The 24,465-nt window shown below is 40.5% G+C and overlaps 1 protein-coding gene across 1 annotated transcript in view; it reads right to left on the bottom strand.

Moving 5' to 3' along the window:
- Positions 1-24,465, bottom strand: part of GSS (glutathione synthetase) — a 119,643-nt gene that overhangs the window by 23,273 nt on the left and 71,905 nt on the right. The window contains exons 5-10 of the mRNA XM_053697014.1: positions 16,154-16,293; positions 8,195-8,311; positions 7,219-7,299; positions 4,088-4,165; positions 3,328-3,394; positions 2,520-2,714 (exon numbers count right to left, since the gene is read on the bottom strand). Coding sequence (XP_053552989.1) covers positions 2,520-2,714; positions 3,328-3,394; positions 4,088-4,165; positions 7,219-7,299; positions 8,195-8,311; positions 16,154-16,293 — 678 coding nt within the window. The remainder of the gene's footprint in view (positions 1-2,519; positions 2,715-3,327; positions 3,395-4,087; positions 4,166-7,218; positions 7,300-8,194; positions 8,312-16,153; positions 16,294-24,465) is intronic.

Raw genomic sequence — 24,465 nt, 5'->3', positions numbered from 1 at the left:
TTTGATATCTCTATAGTGCAAATCCCATATTGAGGTACTGTTGCCATGTGTGTATGTATATGGGACGCACTTTGACTAACATAAGGAAATCTTCACCTTTGTACCGAGCTTAAAGAGACAGGCCTCTCCATTTGTGGCCTTAACACATGTTTCAGGTTCCTGTGTGTTCTTTGAGTGGTGTGGGTTGTAGTGTATGTTGTTTCTACCCCCACACGGAACTATCAAGATCATTTTGTTTTCACACTTGTGATCACACTTGTGATTTTACATATTTTGCATACCATTGGTAACACCAAGTGAATGTGTTTTTTGTTAGCCTAGGGTGTTTACCGCAGAATATTCTTCCTTTGTTCCGAAAAACGAACAGACACCAAGAAGCAGTCCAAAATGACGCCGCTCTGCTCAGGAACTCTGTCGGTGAGGGAGGGGGTCACATGACCGGAAGAAAAAGAAACTGCGCTGCAATAACTAAAAGTGTGCGTTTCTAGCAGCAACAAAACTTGATACAACAAAGTAGAGCCCAACAATCACATTTCCTAATAAATAAAAGTCCCAATAAACAGAAACTTATATATAAAAAGCCACAGAGAAAACATCCCATAACCGCATGGAAAGTTAACCGCTTAGTCGCCACACATACATAAAGTGCCTGCACCCTGCCCAAATAAATCCTTCCTAAAAGATTAATTATATACAAATAATTACTGCAGGAAAATCTTCTCAAGTTCAAGTCTCCAATACCTAGAAGACAAAAGCACTTACCTGTAAATCCAGCTGTCCGGCAGGAAGACCGCTCACAAGGCGTGATAGGACACATACTCCTATCAGAGACCTGCAGAAAAAGAAAGAACAGAGTAACCAACTCTGGCTTTCTATAGCAAGGGCAGCAGACATGTTAGAAAATCAAACACAACTTTCTAACTGCTTAAAAGCCACCACTACTCAAGAGATTGACGTGGACACAGCTAAACCCAAATCCTTGCTTGCAGGGAAAAGTACCCGAAAAGGGAATCCATTCTTCAGACACCAAACTTCACCTCCTCCATTGACAGAGGCAAAGAGAATGACTGGGGATTATGGGTACGGGAAGTGACACTTAACAGCTTTGCTGTGTAGATCTTTGCCTCCTCCTGCTGGCCAGGAGTGAATATCCCACTAGTAATTGGAATGACGTTGTGGACTCTCCATGTCTTAGGAAAGAAAATGGGCCGGCTCGTAAGCTTTACATTCCTGCCTTTTCAAATAAAGATACAAAGAAAATTTGTTAATAGTAGTAAATTAGAAAGTTACTTAAAATTGCATGCTCTATCTGAATCATGGAAGAAAAAAATTGGGTTCAGTATCCCTTTAAGAACCTATCTAGTAAGACTGATGGCAGTAAACTTTCATAATAGAACATTCGACTTTAAACAACTTTCCAATTTAATTATATTATCCAATTTTATTTGTTCTATTGGTATCCTTTATTTATAAGCAAAGTATAATGCAGCAGTATATGTAACAAGGTTTTTGTTGAGCACTCAGGTGTAGCAGTATTTGCAAATGCACCTGAGACTACCTAGATATGCTCTTCAATGAAAGATACAAGTGATCTACACACAGTATTGACAAGAGCCCAGAGACAGCTTCAGAGTCAGGCAGTTCAGACCAAAGCAAGTATCACACAGGATCAAGAATACAGTTAAAGGGACATGAAACTATTTTTTTTACTTCCTGATTAAGATACACCATACAATTTTAAACAAATTTCCAATTTACCTCTATTATATAATTTTCTTAGTTCTCTTGGCATCCAGTGTTCAAAAGTATACCTAGGTAGGCTCAGGAGGTTGGAGCTTGCTGCTGATTGGTGGCTACACATATATGCCTCTTATTATTGGCTTACCAATGTGTTCAGTTAGCTCCCAGTAGCGCACTGCTGTGCATTCAACAAAGGATACCAAAAGTATGAAGCAAAATTGACAATAGATGTAAATTGGAAAGTTGTTTAAAAATGTGTGATCTAAATCACAAAATATTATTTTTTTAGGTTTAAGGTCATAAATGGAGAGAAGAACAAGAAAGCCAACATTAGTTGTGAAAGGAAATATTAGCAACATCAAGATGATAATTTCTGTAAACCAGAACAAGGCAACCAATGATGAACTGGTGACAGGACCTAACAATATAGAAAAGGCTCCTAATTTTAGGTTTATATATTCAGCCAAAAATATAAGTTTGAGTGTAACATTGATACATTTATAAAGTTCTATAAGTGAAAAATCGTCGCAGAGATCAGTGTGTTTTTTGGATTTTGGTTTGGGAACAAAAAACATTGCCACCCTTGTTTAGAGGGAAGAAATTAAATGTTGGTTGGGTGTCAGGGTCTTTCAGTCAGTGAAGTGCAGTTAGTATTTCTGTTTATTAATTGAAATGGTACAACTATCTCATATTCACTACAGCTGATAAAGTTAAAACGGATCAGACTTCCCTCAAATAATGTTTTTCATATTTATTGCGCTAACCTTTGTAACACTTACAAGATCTAAAGAGTACAGGCCTGCAAAAGTTGCCCGTATTCTGTCTACAGCTTCTGGTCGATCCGGCAAAAACTTTTCCAAGGTCAGAGGGCGACTCAGTTCCTGCTGGACTTTCTTTGTGCCAACCAGCTGAGTTGCTATATCCGGACATTTGACAGCTTTGGATCTTTCAATCAAGAGTCGAGCCTCCCAAGTCTGAAAGGGAGAACTACCACAATTATGAAGCTTCAGTTATCCTATTAAGTGTGTCCCAATTCCTTCTAGTCATTATTACTGCTCTTTGTTGTTTTTATACTACTAGTGACTACTTCAGATCCGCCATTAGATTCCATGGATTTAACTATACTCCTATCTGACTGCAGATATGTATCTATCAATATCAGGAAACCACTAATTTAACACATTTGTCCAGGTGTTAACCGTACACAATGACCGATGCGGTCTACTTTCGTCTACAGTCAGCCTTGTGACCAGTGTGATATGGCCATATTTAGATTTTAAACAACATAATAGAGCTTTCACGATATAGAAAATTGTATTTATGTTTGACTCTAATTCAACGTCATCCATTTGTAATAATTAAAATGGAAAAAGAAAGTAATTTATAAACCTACGAGAAAATGCAAAATTGTAAGAATATACTGTACATAAAACTGAATGTATGCAAAATTAATTCAATAGATCTAGATTTGATAACAATTTCAATCTAAGCAATTTATTCCAGAAATATAAACTTAAGATAAAATGTATTTACCAAACAGTACATTATAAAGAAGAAAGTAATTATCTTAAAGCTTCAGACACTGACCTGCTTATCATAATCTTGGGGCATATAACCAGTTCTGTAGTATGCCACTGCAATCTCATATCCATCCCTAAAAGACACAGCAAATATTACGAGGATATATTATTTGGTTTTGTTTTATGTATTTCAGTGTAGTTAGGATAACAATGTAAACATGCACTTTGATTTGTGTTCCATGTTGAGTAATAAAAAAATAAAACTAAATATAAACTAAAACAAAAAGTCATATTCTGAGACTACGGTTTTGCACGGAATTACTCTCTTCTTATCATAGAGAATAGTAAATGACCCTTAGAGAGCTACACTGCATTCAATGGCATATTTGTGTTTAATGAATCTAACAAATATCCTGTCTGACCCAATGGACCTTACTGGAGAAGCTCACAGACCAAACGAGCTTTACTGCATCTAACTCAATGTCCTGCGTAGCTCAAGAGGTGTATCAATAATCTACTGCTCCAGTTGCTAAGAGTTTATGCAATAGTCACACACGTTACACTTTTTTTAGTTTGGAAAGGATTGCAAAGCCAGGTCTGTGAACAATGTTATGAGACATGACTGACCTTGCTTTACACCATGTCTGCTTGTTTTACAAGTTTAAAGGAAATTTAAATAAAATGTAGTTTTTAGTTGTCACCTTTTTATTTTTTCTGCGTTATCTCAAATACAAATTATGATGCAACAAACTTAACATCATACCACAGAATCAACATATAGACAATACACAATATTAAGAACTGTGTGTGTAGTATTGTGTACTTACACATAAAGGCACTTTCCTCCATCTAAAGAACCTTTTTCATAAACGTCTCTCAAGCGCCTCCTAATAACACGAATATTTCTGCAAACACAAAAGGAAATAAATGTGATATCATACATTCGCTATGACTCATGTGCATCTAGAGTTGATGATTTGATCAGTGGCGGTTTCTGCTCGGGACCAGCAGTGCTCTGTGGGTCTCGAGTGGCACTTCAATTGCATGCTCAACCCCTTTGCTGGGGTTAAACACACTGTAATGTAGGGTCTATAGTCTTTAAACTACCTTTTTGACTATTATAACCCTTTAACCCCTTGCACCAAATGAACCTAGGTACTACGTAACACAGTTCTTTGCCCAGCTTAATATTTTGATGTAGTACCTACGTCTAACACAAATTGCGGTCCTGCTTACAGCTTTGACAGTGGGAGCTGCAACTGTGGGGCAGAAGGCATCTGGCTTCAAATGGTAAGGGGGCACTGATCATGCTCTGTTACTAAAGGAGGGCAGATCAGATACATGCAATGTATCCTGTATCGTATACTGTCTTGGTTTGGAGGGGTGGGATCGGAGGCGGGTGGTAGCAGGAATAGGGCAAGTCCCTACACTGTAGAAAAGGGTTTGCAGGCGGGAGGGACAGTACCCTACACTACACATACAATTATAATGGTTGGGGGGAGGGTGGGCAGGGATTCCCAAACTCCAGACATTTTTTTTAAAAACAATGATAGTGAGTGGTGGTAGGAATGGGGCAGGTCCTTACACTACAGAATAATGTTTGCAGGGGAAAGGTAGTGTCAGTTCCCTACACTACAGGAGCAAAAATGGAAAAACTGTTGTGTGGAAAGTGGGCATGGATCACTACAATACAAAAAAATGAATAAAACTAAAAGTGAAGGGGGAGGGATCCCTTAACTATAAAAAATGGGGATAAAAACAATAAATACAAAATACCCTAAATACAAATCTGTCCTAACTACATAGGGCAGACTAGCTGCCAGTACTTAAAGGGACAGTCTACCATAGAATTTTATTGTTTTAAAAGATATATAATCCCTTTATTACCCATTCCCCAGTTTTGCATAACCAATACAGTTATATTAATACACTTTTTACCTCTGTGATTACCTTGTATCTAGGAACCTTCTTCCAGCCCCCTGATCACATGACTGTGACTGTTTATTATCTATTGTCTTGCATTTAGCATTGTTTTGTGCTAAATCTTAAATAACCCCCTGTGCCTGAACACAGTGTTATCTATATGGCCCACGTGTACTTTCTGTCTCTTTGTGTTGAAAAGAGATTTAAAAAGCATGTGATAAGAGGCAGCCCTCAAAGGCTTAGAAATTAGCATATGAGCCTACCTATGTTTAGTTTAAACTAAGAATACCAAGAGAAAAAAGCAAATTTGATGATAAAAGTAAATTGGAAAGTTGATTAAAATTAAAAGTCCTATCTGAATAATGAAAGTTTAATTTATACTAGACTGTCCCTTTAATATGGCATTCATCAGTAGGAGGGGGGAGGGAAGAGAACCGTTTGGCAGGTAGGTGGGAGGGATATATATCTATCTATATATGTATTAGAATTTCTTAAATATATTAACATAAAAAACGCCCTGCAAAGCAAGGATCCAATAGTAGTGATTCCATGCCTGTGTTCACTGCACACAGTATCTATTCTGCCTGTCAGCACTTTGCTTACAATTTAGCTTCCAGACAGGCAGAATAGTTATACATTGCAGAAAAGCTTTTGAGAAGATACAAAACAGCTTTTAAAAAAGCTCTGATTTTATTTCGGAAAAAGCCTTTTTGTATAGATTTTTTGCTGCCCAATGGGATGCACATTGACGTTTCCAGTTATCCGCCAATAATTGGGTTCTCTGCTAGGAAAAGCATAACATGTTTTTTGTATTTTAAATGTACTACTATATACAGGGGGAGACAGTACAGAGATATGTACCACATTGTATCATTGTTTTCTTTGCAACAAGAAAAATGGCACAAAAAAGTTTTAGTCTTAAGGAGGCGTATGATTTTGTTAATAAATCAGATTCAGATATTGAAACCCTCTGGATCTGCATACCAGCCTAACACAGACAGTGACCAAAGTGGCATAGAAGATGAACCCCATCTTCCACCCATAAAAGCAAAGTGAAATCCTATTAGATCAATGGCTCAAACTCCTCTTTTAATAGCACTTTCATTAGGAATCTCTCTGAATCATATTGCCCAGAAATGCCTGATTTTGTGAAATCTGCTGGTATAAATATAAATGTCACTAATTTCTGCTTTTTTCCGCCCGATTTACTAGCGGAAATAGTAGTTCGAACAGCAATACTTGGCCCAAACATCCCCCCAACATCCACTACTTAATTAAAACAAATATGGAGTCTAATTTTCATTATGGGCATTGCACATAAGACATCTATAATATCCTATTGGTCCACCCTCCCTGCATATTCAACTCCTCTCTTCCCAAAAGTAATTCCCAGAACAAGATATGAATAACTTCACAGTTTTCTGCATTTTACAGATAACTCACAGGCCCTACCTTTGAACCATCCAAATTATGATTGTTTATATAAACTCAGACCCCTAATTTAACATTTGAATAAATTATATCCAAAAGTTTATACCCTATCTTGAATATATGTATTGACGACTCCCTAGTGCTATTCAAACGCAGACTCATTTTTAAACAATGTATCCCTTCCAAAATAGTATATTTAGGCATTACATTTTATAAAAATAATTGAGTGTGTTATAGGATACATCCACAATTTCAGGATTTGTTAGCTTTTTTAAACAATTTAATACACTTCAGAAGTAACATAGATCATTGGGAACAAATTAACAAGGGGAAAAAAATAGGGTACCTTGTCCCTTTAAGAGTACTTATTACACAGTTAGTTTTGCCAAAGGGGTCAGCAAAATGTATGTTCTCCTGGGCCCTCTATTCATAAAAGGGAAGTCCTTGTGCTGTGAGACACAATTATAGCCTGTGGATAGACAATGCAAGTGCTGGCAAGTGAGCCTAAAGCTAATCTTATAATACGTTCCTTTACCAACAAGAGCAAAGTGTATGGCTCTAACAATACAGAAAAGAAATGAGCTGTTAAATAATAAAACATTACCTGTTCCAAAGCTCATTTTCAATATAACGATGATCAAAGATGTTTCTCTGGACATTTTCAACCAAAAACATGACAACAGCTCTGGAGGAAAGAAAAGGAATGAAACTATTCAGTGTAGATAATATGGCAACCTCTTGATTTTAGTGAAATCCTTTTATCTATAGTCACTCAGTTCACATCATAACTTTATCTGTGCTATTTCATATGAAAGCTGAATACTTTTCCTGCAAACGTACAACAACATTACCCTCGGTTTCCAGTCTGACACCGAATACATTAGAACAGAAATGCAACTCACAATATCTGAAAATATTTGCACATTTCTAATGGACTGTAAATGAGAAATATTCAGTTATGCTACATGCCTATCTTGGCTAAACATGCTACAAAGCTAGACAATAACATACAGAGCTCTTAAACCCTTTAATCTAAATAATTATGTTTTTGCCAAAATTAAAAATCAAATCAAGTAACAAGAGACAAAAAGTGAAGTGTGATGCAGAATAAACGCATTATTACAGCTGCTGACTGTAGGAAAAATGTGAAATCAGCACTTTGAAATCTGCTGGTAAATTTGCATTTGTCTGATTTCCATTTTACTTCACTAACAATACAGCTTTTCCCCTCTATTGCATTCTGTAGAAAAACATAAGAATTGGATAGACTTTTGAGACTATATAGGCCCTCCATTAGCACTAAATTTAAGATGGAAATATAAAGGTAATATTAATACACTAATAGAGTTAAGGACAGCACGTGTGTTTTTAGAAGGATATTTACAAATATGCTACCATATGCCCATGTGTTTGTGTATGGAATGGGCTGTTTTACATTTGGTGGAGACAAAATCCTGGGGCCGAAACAGTCATTTTACATTTACTTTCTGACATCTAGGACTTGTTTGTGCAGAAAAGTGACACTATCATGCACAAGCCTCTCACCATTTTACCTATAAGCAAGTCAATCTAATACTTACCTTTCTGAGCCATACAGTTCCCAAGCTTTTGCAATCCCATGCGCAATGCCAAAGGATGGATTGTTAGATAGTATTTTACTTGCTTCTTCTGTTTTACCCAATGCCTTTAGCACATGCCTGAATAAAACAGAAGACAGGCTGAAACACCAATAAGCACATTTAGTGACATCACTATATACCCCTCATTCATGAAAAGGAATCTAACACCAGTGTGCATGTGATAATATATCATTGCTAGATTTTTGTGTGACGGATACATCTGAAGTAAAAGTAGAAGTCCTGCAAAACATTTTGAACATAGCATTTATTTTTCTAAAATGATACCGTTTTCTGAGCAGCTCTGAGAATTCTCATTTGGTTACATCCAGAGAACATATTATCATTTGTTCTTCTCATACCAAGCAAAAAACATAATTTATGCTTACCTGATAAATTCCTTTCTCCTGTAGTGTAGTCAGTCCACGGGTCATCCATTACTTCTGGGATATTATCTCCTCCCTAACAGGAAGTGCAAGAGGATCACCCAAGCAGAGCTGCTATATAGCTCCTCCCCTCTACGTCATACCCAGTCATTCGACCGAAAACCAAACGAGAAAGGAGAAACTATAGGGTGCAGTGGTGACTGGAGTATAATTTAAAATTTAGACCTGCCATAAAAAACAGGGCGGGCCGTGGACTGACTACACTACAGGAGAAAGGAATTTATCAGGTAAGCATAAATTATGTTTTCTCCTGTTAAGTGTAGTCAGTCCACGGGTCATCCATTACTTATGGGATACCAATACCAAAGCTAAAAGTACACGGATGACGGGAGGGACAGGCAGGCTCTTTACACGGAAGGAACCACTGCCTGAAGAACCTTTCTCCCAAAAACAGCCTCCGAAGAAGCAAAAGTGTCAAATTTGTAAAATTTGGAAAAAGTGTGAAGTGAAGACCAAGTTGCAGCCTTGCAAATCTGTTCAACAGAGGCCTCATTCTTAAAGGCCCAAGTGGAAGCCACAGCTCTAGTAGAATGAGCTGTAATTCTTTCAGGAGGCTGCTGTCCAGCAGTCTCATAGGCTAAACGTATTATGCTACGAAGCCAAAAAGAGAGAGAGGTGGCCGAAGCCTTTTGACCTCTCCTCTGTCCAGAATACACGACAAATAGGGAAGAAGTTTGTCGAAAATCTTTAGTTGCCTGTAAATAAAATTTCAGGGCATGGACAACGTCCAGATTGTGCAGAAGTCGTTCTTTCTTTGAAGAAGGGTTAGGACACAATGATGGAACAACAATCTCTTGATTGATATTCCTGTTGGTAACTACCTTAGGTAAGAACCCAGGTTTAGTACGCAGAACTACCTTGTCTGAATGGAAAATCAGATAAGGGGAATCACAATGTAAGGCCGATAACTCAGAGACTCTTCGAGCCGAGGAAATAGCCATTAAAAACAGAACTTTCCAAGATAACAGCTTGATATCAATGGAATGAAGGGGTTCAAACGGAACACCCTGTAAAACGTTAAGAACTAAGTTTAAGCTCCATGGTGGAGCAACAGTTTTAAACACAGGCTTAATCCTGGCCAAAGCCTGACAAAAAGCCTGAACGTCTGGAACTTCTGACAGACGTTTGTGTAAAAGGATGGACAAAGCTGAGATCTGTCCCTTTAACGAACTAGCGGATAAACCCTTTTCTAAACCTTCTTGTAGAAAAGACAATATCCTAGGAATCCTAACCTTACTCCATGAGTAACTCTTGGATTCGCACCAATGCAAGTATTTGCGCCATATTTTATGGTAAATTTTCCTGGTGACAGGCTTCCTAGCCTGTATTAAAGTATCAATCACTGATTCCGAGAATCCACGCTTTGATAGAATCAAGCGTTCAATCTCCAAGATGTCAGCTTCAGAGAAATTAGATTTGGATGTTTGAAAGGACCCTGAACCAGAAGGTCCTGTCTCAGAGGCAGAGACCATGGTGGACAGGACGACATGTCCACTAGGTCTGCATACCAGGTCCTGCGTGGCCACGCAGGCGCTATTAGAATCACCGATGCTCTCTCCTGTTTGATCCTGGCAATCAATCGAGGAAGCAACGGGAAAGGTGGAAACACATAAGCCATGTTGAAGGCCCAAGGTGCTGTTAGAGCATCTATCAGAACCGCTCCCGGGTCTCTGGACCTGGATCCGTAACACGGAAGTTTGGCGTTCTGGCGAGACGCCATGAGATCCAGATCTGGTTTGCCCCAACGCCGAAGTATTTGTGCAAAAACCTCCGGATGAAGTTCCCACTCCCCCGGATGAAAAGTCTGACGACTTAGAAAATCCGCTTCCCAGTTCTCCACGCCTGGGATGTGGATCGCTGATAGGTGGCAAGAGTGAGACTCTGCCCAGAGAATTATCTTTGAGACTTCCATCATCGCTAGGGAACTCCTTGTCCCTCCCTGATGGTTGATGTAAGCCACAGTCGTGATGTTGTCCGACTGAAACCTGATGAACCTCAGAGTTGCTAACTGAGGCCAAGCCAGAAGAGCATTGAAAACTGCTCTTAATTCCAGAATGTTTATGGGAAGGAGACTCTCCTCCTGAGACCAAGATCCCTGAGTCTTCAGGGAGTTCCAGACAGCGCCCCAACCTATCAGGCTGGCGTCTGTTGTTACAATCGTCCAATCTGGTCTGCTGAAGGGCATCCCCTTGGACAGATGTGGCCGAGAAAGCCACCATAGAAGAGAATTTCTTGTCTCCTGATCCAAATTCAGCATAGGGGACAAATCTGAGTAATCCCCATTCCACTGGCTCAGCATGCACAATTGCAGTGGTCTGAGATGCAGGCGTGCAAAGGGTACTATGTCCATTGCCGCTACCATTAAGCCTATTACCTCCATACATTGAGCCACTGACGGGTGCGGAATGGAATGAAGGACACGGCAAGCATTTAGAAGTTTTGTTAACCTGTCTTCTGTCAGGTAAATTTTCATTTCTACAGAATCTATAAGAGTCCCTAAGAAGGGAACTCTTGTGAGTGGCAATAGAGAACTCTTTCCTTCGTTCACTTTCCACCCATGTGACCTTAGAAATGCCAGTACAAACTCTGTATGAGACTTGGCAGTTTGGAGACTTGACGCTTGTATCAGAATGTCGTCTAGGTACGGAGCTACCGATATTCCTCGCGGTCTTAGTACCGCCAGAAGAGAACCCAGAACCTTTGTAAAGATTCTTGGGGCAGTAGCCAATCCGAAGGGAAGAGCTACAAACTGGTAATGCCTGTCTAGGAAGGCAAATCTTAGGTACCGGTAATGATCTTTGTGAATCGGTATGTGCAGGTAGGCATCCTTTAAATCCACTGTGGTCATGTACTGACCCTTTTGGATCATGGGTAAGATTGTCCGAATAGTTTCCATTTTGAGCGATGGAACTCTTAGGAATTTGTTTAGGATTTTTAAATCCAAGATTGGTCTGAAGGTTCCTTCCTTCTTGGGAACCACAAACAGATTTGAGTAAAACCCTTGTCCGTGCTCCGACCGCGGAACCGGGTGGATCACTCCCATTAGTAAAAGGTCTTGTACACAGCGTAGAAACGCCTCTTTCTTTATCTGGTTTGTTGACAACCTTGAAAGATGAAATCTCCCTTTTGGAGGAGAAGCTTTGAAGTCCAGAAGATATCCCTGAGATATGATCTCTAACGCCCAGGGATCCTGGACATCTCTTGCCCAAGCCTGGGCAAAGAGAGAAAGTCTGCCCCCTACTAGATCCGTTTCCGGATTGGGGGCCCTCACTTCATGCTGTCTTAGGGGCAGCAGCAGGTTTTCTGGCCTGCTTGCCCTTGTTCCAGGTCTGGTTAGGTTTCCAGCCCTGTCTGAATCTAGCAACAGAACCTTCCTGTTTTGGAGCGGAGGAAGTTGATGCTGCTCCTGCCTTGTAGTTACGAAAGGCACGAAAATTAGACTGTCTAGCCCTTGGTTTGGCTCTGTCTTGAGGCAGGGCATGGCCCTTACCTCCAGTAATGTCAGCGATAATTTCTTTCAAACCGGGCCCGAATAATGTCTGCCCTTTGAAAGGTATGTTAAGCAATTTAGATTTAGAAGTCACATCGGCTGACCAGGATTTTAGCCACAGCGCTCTGCGCGCCTGAATGGCGAATCCGGAATTCTTAGCCGTAAGTTTAGTTAGATGTACTACGGCATCAGAAATAAATGAATTAGCTAGCTTAAGGGCTTTAAGTTTGTTTGTAATCTCATCCAATGGAGCCGATTCAAGGGTCTCTTCCAGAGACTCAAACCAGAATGCCGCCGCAGCCGTGACAGGCGCAATGCATGCGAGTGGTTGTAATATAAAACCTTGTTGAGTAAACATTTTCTTAAGGTAACCCTCTAACTTTTTATCCATTGGATCTGAAAAGGCACAGCTATCCTCCACCGGGATAGTGGTACGCTTAGCCAGAGTAGAAACTGCTCCCTCCACCTTAGGGACCGTCTGCCATAAGTCCCGTGTGGTGGCGTCTATTGGAAACATTTTTCTAAATATAGGAGGGGGGGAAAGGGTACACCGGGCCTATCCCACTCCTTGGTAAAAATCTCTGTAAGCCTCTTAGGTATAGGAAAGACGTCAGTACACGCCGGTACCGCATAGTATCTATCCAGCCTACACAATTTCTCTGGGATTGCAACCGTGTTACAATCATTCAGAGCCGCTAATACCTCCCCTAATAGTACACGGAGGTTCTCAAGCTTAAATTTAAAATTTGAAATGTCTGAATCCAGTCTATTTGGATCAGATCCGTCACCTACAGAATGAAGCTCACCGTCTTCATGCTCTGCCACTTGTGACGCAGTATCAGACATGGCTCTAACATTATCAGCGTACTCTGTTCTCACCCCAGAGTGGTCGCGTTTACCTCTAATGTCTGGCAATTTAGATAAAACTTCAGTCATAACATTAGCCATGTCCTGTAAAGTGATTTGTAATGGCCGCCCTGATGTACTTAGCGCCACAATATCACGCACCTCCCGAGCGGGAGATGCAGGTACTGACACGTGAGAAGAGTTAGTCGGCATAACTTTCCCCTCGATGTCTGGTGAAATTTTCTTGACATGTACAGATTGGCTTTTATTTAAAGTAACATCAATGCAATTAGTACACAAATTTCTATTGGGCTCCACATTGGTCTTAGAACATATTGCACAAAGAGATTCCTCTGTGTCAGCCATGTTTAAACAAACTAGCAATTAGACTAGCAAGCGTGGAAAATACTTTTCAAACAATTTTCAAGTAATATAAAAAACGTTACTGTGCCTTTAAGAAGCACACAAAAACTGTCACAGTTGAAATAACAAATAACCGGATTAGTTATAGAAAACAATTTTTTACAGTAAATGTATTGATTTAGCAAAGGAATGCACCCACTAGCAAATGGATGATTAACCCCTTAATACCGGAAAAACGTATAACAATAAAATATAAACGTTTTAATCACAGTCAACACACAGTCTCACAGGTCTGCTGTGAGTGATTACCTCCCTCAAAACTAGTTTTGGAGACCCCTGAGCTCTGTAGAGACGTCCTGGATCATGCAGGGAGAATAAGGAGATTTGTGACTGAATTTCTACTGCGTAGAAAAGCGCCAAAATAGGCCCCTCCCACTCATAATACAACAGTGGGGAAGCTGAATAAACTGACTTTATTTAAAACAAACGATAGCCAAGTGGAAAATAATGCCCAAAAAAAATTTTTTTCACCAAGTACCTCAGAGAAAAAAACGATTAACCTGCCAGTAAACGTTTTAATATATGAAATGATATTAAAAAGCCTGTTGCTAGTCGCTCTCACTGCAGAAAGGCTATAAGTTATATGTATACAGTATTTTCTTAGTGAAGTGCCATTCCCCAGAAATACCTCAGTGCCAACATACATACATAACAGCCTGATACCAGTTGCTACTACTGCATTTAAGGCTGTACTTACATTTTAACGGTATTAGCAGTATTTTCTCAGTCAATTCCATTCCTTAGAAAATAATATACTGCAACATACCTCTTTGCAGGTAAACCCTGCCCGCTGTCCCCTGTTCTGAAGTTGCCCCGCTCCTCAGAAGGCCGAGAACAGCAAATGGATCTTAGTTACGTCCGCTAAGATCATACACAAACTCAGGCAGATTCTTCTTCTAATGCTGCCTGAGAAAAAACAACACACTCCGGTGCCGTTTAAAATAAACTTTTGATTGAAGAAATAAAAACATAATAATAAAAAAATAATAACCACTGTCCTCTCACACATCCTATCGATTAGTTAGGTGCAAGAGAATGACAGGGTATGACGTAGAGGGGAGGAGCTATATAGCAGCTCTGCTTGGGTGATCCTCTTGCACTTCCTGTTAGGGAGGAGATAATATCCCATAAGTAATGGATGACCCGTGGACTGACTACACTTAACAGGAGAAAATCATATCAGCAGACAAGCTGACCCATTTATTCATATATAAGAAATGGGTCTTTTCTGTTTAATAAAATCAGTCATTTGTTAATAGTTTGCTTTAAATCCACATTACGTTCAGTGTACAAAACACGCATTATATATATATATATATACACTGTATATATATATATATCAAAATAACAAGAGTATTGCATTGAGCAATGATACTTTTTTATTGGACTAACTATACATTTATAAGATGACAAGATTTCGGAAGAATGTCTTCCTTTTTCAAGTCTGAAGCAATACTGACCAATTTGATGGAATTTACAGATTATATTTTAAAACACAGGCTAAAAAGACAGAAAGTCTGAATGCAGGGGGAGGAGGGGGTGTCGTAAAAATCATGATGGGGGTTTAGTTTTGCATGTGAAGTGGGATGTTATATTGGAGAAACAAGCCAAAAACTGCACCTTCGGATGAACTTACACAGACACTTAATCAAAAACCACTGTGAAACAAAATACTGCACCCCTGTTGGTCACCATTTCACCCAACCTGACCACTCCATCCAAAACCTCAAAATCAAGATTCTCAGATGCAACTTCAAAAACACCATGGAAAGAAAAATCTTTGAAATGTAAATGATAAAGCACTACAACTTGCTAAATTCTGGACTAAATGTGGACGCTGGTTTATTAACCCATTATCAACATTTTTTGTAATGTACTTTCATATACTGTAGTCAATTACATATAATTGTATATTCCACACTCTCTATGCATAGGTACGCAGGTAAGCCTATGTCCACACTTTTGTCATTATTATTATTCCCCTTTTTCTGTATACCTAATTTCCCATCCTTATTCATATTGATTCTATGTTGATATATAACTTTATGTCAGTATATGCTTTGTGTATAACCATATATTTCCCCTGCCTGTTAACTTTTACTGACACTCTCTCTCTGTCTCCTAAACCCCCATCATGATTTTTACGACACCCCCTCCTCCCCCTGCATTCAGACCTCTGTAACACTTTCTGTCTTTTTAGCCTGTGTTTTAAGATATAAATCTGTAAATTCCATCAAATTGGTCAGTATTGCTTCAGACTTGATAAAGGAAGGAACTCTTCCGAAATCTTGTCATCTTATAAATGTACAGTTAGTCCAATAAAAAAGTATCATTGCTCAATGCAATACTCTTGTTATTTTGATATCTAAATCTCTGGACTGAGACAGCTACTCCAATCAACATACATATATATATATGCACATATGGCATATAGCTCAGGAGTATTAATGCACTTTCAGTGTTTATCCCTTTGACTTGAGTTGAACATATCTTTAGACGCACACAGTAGTGGTATAGTTAAATAGTCTAATGCATTAGTACATTTTACTATTGCGCTTTGATATCCCTTTTAACTATTGATACTAAAACAATCAGATTAGTTATTTCTGCTTTATTTATATACTTTTTTCTTTTTCATAGTTAGACAAGGGCAAGAAACTGCTCATCATGTTGGATTCTACAGGAAGTAGCCTTTTCACTGCCACCAACCACACTTACTGATGCACTTCAGGAGTCCGTGACGCAAGCCCACCAAAACTAGCAGCAATAGTATTAATCTCAATCTGTTTCAGAGACGGGATCCCACCTGATCTGCTGTCAAACATGTAATCGGAACGGTTGATGCCTAGAAATACAGACTTTTTGATAGACAAAAGAACTTAATTTTCACATGGAAACAAAATGATAAATACAAATAAAACAAATCCTCTCCATATCACATTTGATAATGATGATTCTTTTAATATCTTTATTCTACAATTAATTATTTATAATTATAAAAAACAATTAAATGGTTCCATGGAATCTATACCAAATTTACTAGATCCTCCTTCAATATCTGCTTACAGTCTACAATGCTCACTTCTTAAAGGGAACACTGTTGTGCTTTTTCCATCTAAAAGAGGGTATTTAAAAATGTATTTATCTTTCCAAATGTTTCTTCCATTTTCTTGTTAGGCTCGTGATAAGCCAGTTAGTGAGAAGAGAAAACTATTGCGGTTTTGATTATTTAAAACCCATACTGACCACAAGAGTTTAGAAGTTAAATTCTAAAAATGAAAATCTTCCCTATACATAATTGTGCTATCTGTTGTGTCCCTGTATAATGAGGGAAGCTCATATCTCACCTAATCAAGTATTAACTGCTGGCTGTTGCATTTCGATATAAGCTTTGCCACTATCATCAGCCCCCCGAGATTTTATCATTTATTTATTTTTAATACCAAGGACTCAGACCCTTAAATCCTATTTTCAGATAGCTTATTAAATTCTCCTGGCCAGGGTGTTGCATGTTCCCCATATATCCATTGCAAAATCTAACAAAATGATCAGAGTAGACGTGTGGGACCACAGCTCCTGCCATAATTATACATAAACGAGCTGAAAGCTAATAATATTTAATACAAAATTGCCCTAGATCACCCTTGCAGCTGAAAGACCAGCCTGGTTATCATTGATGTGCCCGCAGAAGGTGAGAATTATGGAAATTCGGGGGCCCTAGTAGCACTTCAATGTTAGGCCTTCAGGCCGAGATCGCCAGAGCCGATGAGACTCCTTGCCACAACGGACCCTCATTACCGGAGGGTTAATGATATCAGCCCGGAGACATAAGGGCTATAGAGGCCATCAACAGCTAGAAACGGAAACTGGATCTTCTACTGGGGAGAAGTTAGCCCTTGTATAGCACTACGAAGCGATACCTCCTGCACTGTTAAGAACTATATATTCTTCAGAATGTCGGATTTAAAGAGCGCACTACAAGCTTTATTTGCTGACTATGAGACTGCAGTGCTGGCTAGGTTTGATAGCCTTTTACTGAAAATGCAGTCTGTTGGTGGTTAGGGCTCTGCTGCTACGGGAATGGCGGCGGGGGAGGTGGTCTCTGTTCGACAACAAAGGAACACGCCATGTTTTGCCGGTCATGCACTACAACTAAGTCAAGATATGACTCTCGTGGAAGCAAGTGGATCTGATAACTCGCAGTTTCTTCCCCATTCCAACTCAACAGTGGGAACTGTTCCTGTGCCTGAAGCAGCGGGACTTGCGGAGCCCAGTGAAGACTGTAAGGATCGGCAACTTAACCTATATTCACGGCCCCAAGAGAACAGGGGTATTTACCCCATGCTGACTTGCGCTAAGAAACAGAATTTATGTTTACCTGATAAATTACTTTCTCCAACGGTGTGTCCGGTCCACGGCGTCATCCTTACTTGTGGGATATTCTCTTCCCCAACAGGAAATGGCAAAGAGCCCAGCAAAGCTGGTCACATGATCCCTCCTAGGCTCCGCCTTCCCCAGTCATTCGACCGACGTAAAGGAGGAATATTTGCATAGGAGAAATCATATGATACCGTGGTGACTGTAGTTAAAGAAAATAAATCATCAGACCTGATTAAAAAACCAGGGCGGGCCGTGGACCGGACACACCGTTGGAGAAAGTAAATTATCAGGTAAACATAAATTCTGTTTTCTCCAACATAGGTGTGTCCGGTCCACGGCGTCATCCTTACTTGTGGGAACCAATACCAAAGCTTTAGGACACGGATGATGGGAGGGAGCAAATCAGGTCACCTAGATGGAAGGCACCACGGTTTGCAAAACCTTTCTCCCAAAAATAGCCTCAGAAGAAGCAAAAGTATCAAATTTGTAAAATTTGGTAAAAGTGTGCAGTGAAGACCAAGTCGCTGCCTTACATATCTGATCAACAGAAGCCTCGTTCTTAAAGGCCCATGTGGAAGCCACGGCCCTAGTGGAATGAGCTGTGATTCTTTCAGGAGGCTGCCGTCCGGCAGTCTCATAAGCCAATCTGATGATGCTTTTAAGCCAAAAAGATAGAGAGGTAGAAGTTGCTTTTTGACCTCTCCTTTTACCAGAATAAACAACAAACAAGGAAGATGTTTGTCTGAAATCCTTTGTAGCATCTAAATAGAATTTTAGAGCACGGACAACGTCCAAATTGTGTAACAAACGTTCCTTCTATGAAACTGGATTCGGACACAAAGAAGGTACAACTATCTCCTGGTTAATATTTTTGTTGGAAACAACCTTCGGAAGAAAACCAGGCTCAGTACGTAAAAACCACCTTATCTGCATGGACCAGATAGGGCGGAGAACACTGCAGAGCAGATAACTCAGAAACTCTTCTAGCGGAAGAAATTGCAACCTAAAACAAAACTTTCCAAGATAATAACTTAATATCCACGGAATGTAAGGGTTCAAACGGAACCCCTTGAAGAACTGAAAGAACTAGATTAAGACTCCAGGGAAGAGTCAAAGGTCTGTAAACAGGCTTGATTCTAACCAGAGCCTGAACAAACGCTTAAACGTCTGGCACAGCTGCCAGCCTTTTGTGAAGTAAAACAGATAAAGCAGAGATCTGTCCCTTCAGAGAACTCGCAGAAAATCCTTTCTCCAAACCTTCTTGTAGAAAGGAAAGAATCTTAGGAATTTTTATCTTGTTCCATGGGAATCCTTTAGATTCACACCAACAGATATATTTTTTCCATATATTATGGTAAATTTTTCTAGTTACAGGCTTTCTAGCCTGAATAAGAGTATCTATTACAGAATCTGAAAACCCACGCTTTGATAAAATCAAGCGTTCAAACTCCAAGCAGTCAGTTGGAGGAAAACCAGATTCGGATGTTCGAATGGACCCTGAATAAGAAGGTCCTGTCTCAAAGGTAGCTTCCATGGTGGAGCCGATGACACATTCACCAGGTCTGCACACCAAGTCCTGCGTGGCCACACAGGAACTATCAAGGTCACCGAAGCCCTCTCCAGATTGATCCTGGCTACCAGCCTGGGAATGAGAGGAAACGGTGGGAATACATAAGCTAGGTTGAAGATCCAAGGTGCTACTATTGTATCCAATAGAGTCGCCTTGGGATCCCTGGATTTGGACCCGTAACAAGGGACCATGAAGTTCTGACGAGAGGCCATCAGAACCATGTCTGGAATGCCCCATAATTGAGTTATTTGGGCAAAGATTTCCAGATGGAGTTCCCACTCCCCCGGATGCTCCTCCATCGCCAGGGAACTCCTTGTTACCCCCTGATGGTTGATATATGTAACAGTCGTCATGATGTCTGATTGAAACCTTATGAATTTGGCCTTTGCTAGTTGAGGCCAAGCCTTGAGAGCATTGAATATCGCTCTCAGTTCCATTATGTTTATCGGGAGAAGAGAGTCTTCCCGAAACCATAGACCCTGAGTTTTCAGGGGTTCCCAGACCGCGCCCCAGCCCACCAGACTGGCGTCGGTCGTGACAATGACCTATTCTGGTCTGCGGAAGCTCATTCCCTGTGACAGGTTGTCCAGGGTCAGCCACCAACGGAGTGAATCTCTGGTTATTTGATCTACTTGTATCGTCGGAGACAAGTCTGTATAATCCCCATTCCACTGTCTGAGCATGCCCAGGTGCAATGGTCTTAGATGAATTCGTGCAAAAGGAACTATGTCCATTGCCGCAACCATCAAACCTATTACTTCCATGGACTGCGCTATGGAAGGAAGAAGAACAAAATGAAGTACCTGACAAGAGCTTAGAAGTTTTGATTTTCTGGCCTCTGTCAGAAAAACCTTCATTTCTAAGGAAACTATTATTGTTCCCAAGAAGGGAACTCTTGTTGACGGGGACAGAGAACTTTTTTCTATGTTCACTTTCCACCTGTGAGATCTGAGAAAGGCTAGGACAATGTCCGTATGAGCCCTTGCTTTTGACAGAGACGACACTTGAATCAGGATGTCGTCCAAGTAAGGTACTACTGCAATGCCCCTTGGTCTTAGCACCGCTAGAAGGGACCCTAGTACCCTTGTGAAAATCCTTGGAGCAGTGGCGAATCCGAATGGAAGTGCCACAGGTAATGCTTGTCCAGAAAGGCGAACCTTAGGAACCGAAAATGTTCCTTGTGGATAGGAATACGTAGGTACGCATCCTTTAAGTCCACCGTGGTCATGAATTGACCTTCCTGGATGGTAGGAAGGATCGTTCGAATGGTTTCCATTTTGAATGATGAAACCCTTAGAAACTTGTTTAGAATCTTGAGATCTAAAATAGGTCTGAATGTTCCCTCTTTTTTGGGAATTATGAACAGGTTGGAGTAAAAACCCATCCCTTGTTCTCCTAATGGAACAGGATGAATCACTCCCATGCTTAACAGGTCTTCTACACAGTGTAAGAATGCCTGTTCGAAGATAATTGAGACCCGTGGAACCTTCCCCTTGGGGGTAGTTCCCTGAATTCCAGGAGATAACCTTGAGAAACTATTTCTAGCGCCCAAGGATCCTGAACATCTCTTGCCCCAGCCTGAGCAAAGAGAGAAAGTCTGCCCCCCACCAGATCCTTCCCAGATCGGGGGCCAACACTTCATGCTGTTTTGGTAGCAGTGGCAGGTGACTTGGCCTGCTTACCCTTGTTCCAGCCTTGCATCGGCCTCCAGGCTGGCTTGGTTTGAGAAGTATTACCCTCTTGCTTAAAGGGTGTAGAATTTGAGGCTGGTCCGTTTCTGCGAAAGGGACGAAAATTTGGCTTCTTTTTAGCCTTAAAAGACCTATCCAGAGGAAGGGCGTGGCCCTTTCCCCCAGTGATGTCTGAAATAATCTCTTTCAAGTCAGGGCCAAACAGTGTTTTACCCTTGAAAGGGATGTTAAGCAAAAGCGCTCTGCGCGCCACGATAGCAAACCCTGAATTATTCGCCGCTAATCTAGCTAATTGCAAAGCGGCATCTAAAATAAAAAAGAGTTAGCCAATTTAAGAGCTTGAACTCTGTCCAAAACCTCCTCGTACGAAGATTCTTTATTGAGCGACTTTTCTAGTTCTTCGAACCAGAAACACGCAGCTGTAGTGACAGGAACAATGCATGAAATTGGTTGTAGAAGGTAACCTTGCTGAACAAACATCTTTTTAAGCAAACCCTCAAACCTTTAATCCATAGGATCTTGAAAGCACAACTATCTTCTATAGGAATAGAAGTGCGTTTGTTTAGAGTAGAAACCGCCCCCTCGACCTTGGGGACTGTATGCTATAAGTCCTTTCTGGGGTCGACTAAAGGAACTAATTTCTTAAATATAGGGGGAGGACAAAAGGTATGCCGGGCCTTTCCCACTCCTTATTTACTATGTCCGCCACCCGCTTGGGTATAGGAAAAACATCGGGGGGCACCGGAACCTCTAGGAACTTGTCCATCTTACCTAATTTCTCTGGAATGACCAAATTGTCACAATCATCCAGAGTAGATAATACCTCCTTAAGTAGTGCGTGGAGATGTTGAAATTTAAATTTAAAAGTTACAATATCAGGTTCTGCTTGTTGAGAAATTTTCCCTGAATCTGAAATTTCTCCCTCAGACAAAACCTCCCTCCTGGCCCCTTCAGATAGGTGTGAGGGTATGTCAGAACAGATATCATCAGCGTTCTCTTGCTCTTCAGTGTTTAAAACAGAGCAATCACGCTTTCTCTGATAAGTAGGCATTTTGGAAAAAATGCATGCAATAGAATTATCCATTACAGCCATTAATTGTTGTATGGTAATAAGTATTGGCGCACTAGATGTACTAGGGGCCTCTTGTGTGGGCAAAACTGGTGTAGACACAGAAGGGGATGATGCAGTACCATGCTTACTCCCCTCATTAGAGGAATCATCTTGGGCAATATCATATCTATGGCATTATTATCCCTACTTTGTTTGGACATTATGACACAAATATATCACATATATTTAAATGGGGAGACACATTGGCTTTCATACATATAGAACATCGTTATCTGATGGTTCAGACATGTTAAACAGGCTTAAACTTGTCAACAAAGCACAAAAAACGTTTTACAATAAAACCGTTACTGTCCCTTTAAATTTCAAACTGAACACACTTTATTACTGAATATGTGAAAAAGTATGAAGGAATTGTTCAAATTTCACCAAAATTTCACCACAGTAACTTAAAGCCTTAAAAGTATTGCACACCAAATTTGAAAGCTTTAACCCTTAAAACCGGAGCCGTTTTTACATTTAACCCCTATACAGTCCCAGGTATCTGCTTTACTGAGACCCAACCAAGCCCAGAGGGGAATACGATACCAAATGATGCCTTCTATAAGCTTTTTCAGTGGTTCTTAGCTCCTCACACATGCATTTGCATGCCATGCTTTCCAAAAACAACTGCGCATTAGAGGCGCGAAAATGAGGCTCTGTCTATGACTAGAAAAGGCCCCCAGTGAAAAAGGTGTCCAATACAGTGCCTGCCGTTTTTATTAAAACAATCCCCAAGATTTAACAACTATTAAAAGTAATAATCTGCCAAATATACTTAGTAAAGTAATCGTTTTAGCCCAGAAAAATGTCTACCAGTTTTTTAAGCCCTAATGAAGCCCTTTATTCTTTTACTTAAACTAAGAAAATGGCTTACCGGTTCCCATAGGGAAAATGACAGCTTCCAGCATTACCGAGTCTTGTTAGAAATGTGTCATACCTCAAGCAGCAAAAGTCTGCTCACTGTTTCCCCCAACTGAAGTTAATTCCTCTCAACAGTCCTGTGTGGAAACAGCCATCGATTTTAGTAACGGTTGCTAAAATCATTTTCCTCTTACAAACAGAAATCTTCATCTCTTTCCTGTTTCAGAGTAAATAGTACATACCAGCACTATTTTAAAATAACAAACTCTTGATTGAAGAATAAAAACTACATTTAAACACCAAAAAACTCTAAGCCATCTCCGTGGAGATGTTGCCTGTACAACGGCAAAGAGAATGACTGGGGAAGGCGGAGCCTAGGAGGGATCATGTGACCAGCTTTGCTGGGCTCTTTGCCATTTCCTGTTGGGGAAGAGAATATCCCACAAGTAAGGATGACGCCGTGGACCGGACACACCTATGTTGGAGAAATTTACTACATTTAGCACTGGTCATTGTGCGTGGTGTTTCGGCTGTCCCTCTGATTGTTGGCTTGCAGGACAGAAGCTAGCAGCATTTGAATGTGCCTTAGCTGGATGTGTGGAGTCTGGCTGTACAGCTTTTTCACTAGCCTGCAGGAAAGGAGTGGGCTGAGAGACATTGGAAGTGGATTTGAGTTACAGGACGTTAAATGTTAATGTCTGATGATTTTAATCTCACAATTTGTTAGAGCACAGTTACTGAACATTATATATTGTGTTTATGAAGTCCTTGGGCTGATATAGTACTGTAGCTTATACACTGGATAACATGACTAAGATATAATCTAGATTACGGTAGCTAAATTTATGAGTATAAGGGTCAGTCTAGTTGTTTCAGTCTCATCTTCATCTCTGAATTTCCTAGGTAGTTGAACTACACTTATAAATACTATATGCGTGTCACTGTACTAACTCCTAGTATGTTGTAGGCCTATTTTTTGTGATCTTTTAGTGTGTGTAATTTGAGAGCTAAAGAGAGCGATGCTTATATAGCACACACTTTAGTAATATTGAACTAAACTAGTTAATCCTGCTATGTGAATAGACCATCATTAATCCTAACATCCTTAGTGCCCTATTAAGTGTCTGACTGTGACCCCTTTTCCATTTATAACCTGCAGAAAGTCTGCTCCCTTATCATTATTGGGGTCCCCTCCTGATATTATACACGGGTGAGAAGGAGAGTGGGATCCATTGTTTGTTCACCATGGGGGACCCTGCTACCAGTCTAGGATTCGCCGTCCCTCCCTTTACACCCCCCCTCCCCCCTTTCCACCCCCCCTCCACACCCCCCCTCCCCCCTTTCCACCCCCCCTCCCTTTCCACCCCCCCTCCCTTTCCACCCCCCCCTCCCTTTCCACCCCTCTCCCTTTCCACCC

The sequence above is a fragment of the Bombina bombina genome, chromosome 1 (genome assembly GCF_027579735.1).
Source record: "Bombina bombina isolate aBomBom1 chromosome 1, aBomBom1.pri, whole genome shotgun sequence".
Lineage (NCBI taxonomy): Eukaryota > Metazoa > Chordata > Amphibia > Anura > Bombinatoridae > Bombina > Bombina bombina.
The sequence above is the reverse complement of the archived record's forward strand: the minus strand, read 5'-3'. Positions and strand labels throughout refer to the sequence as shown.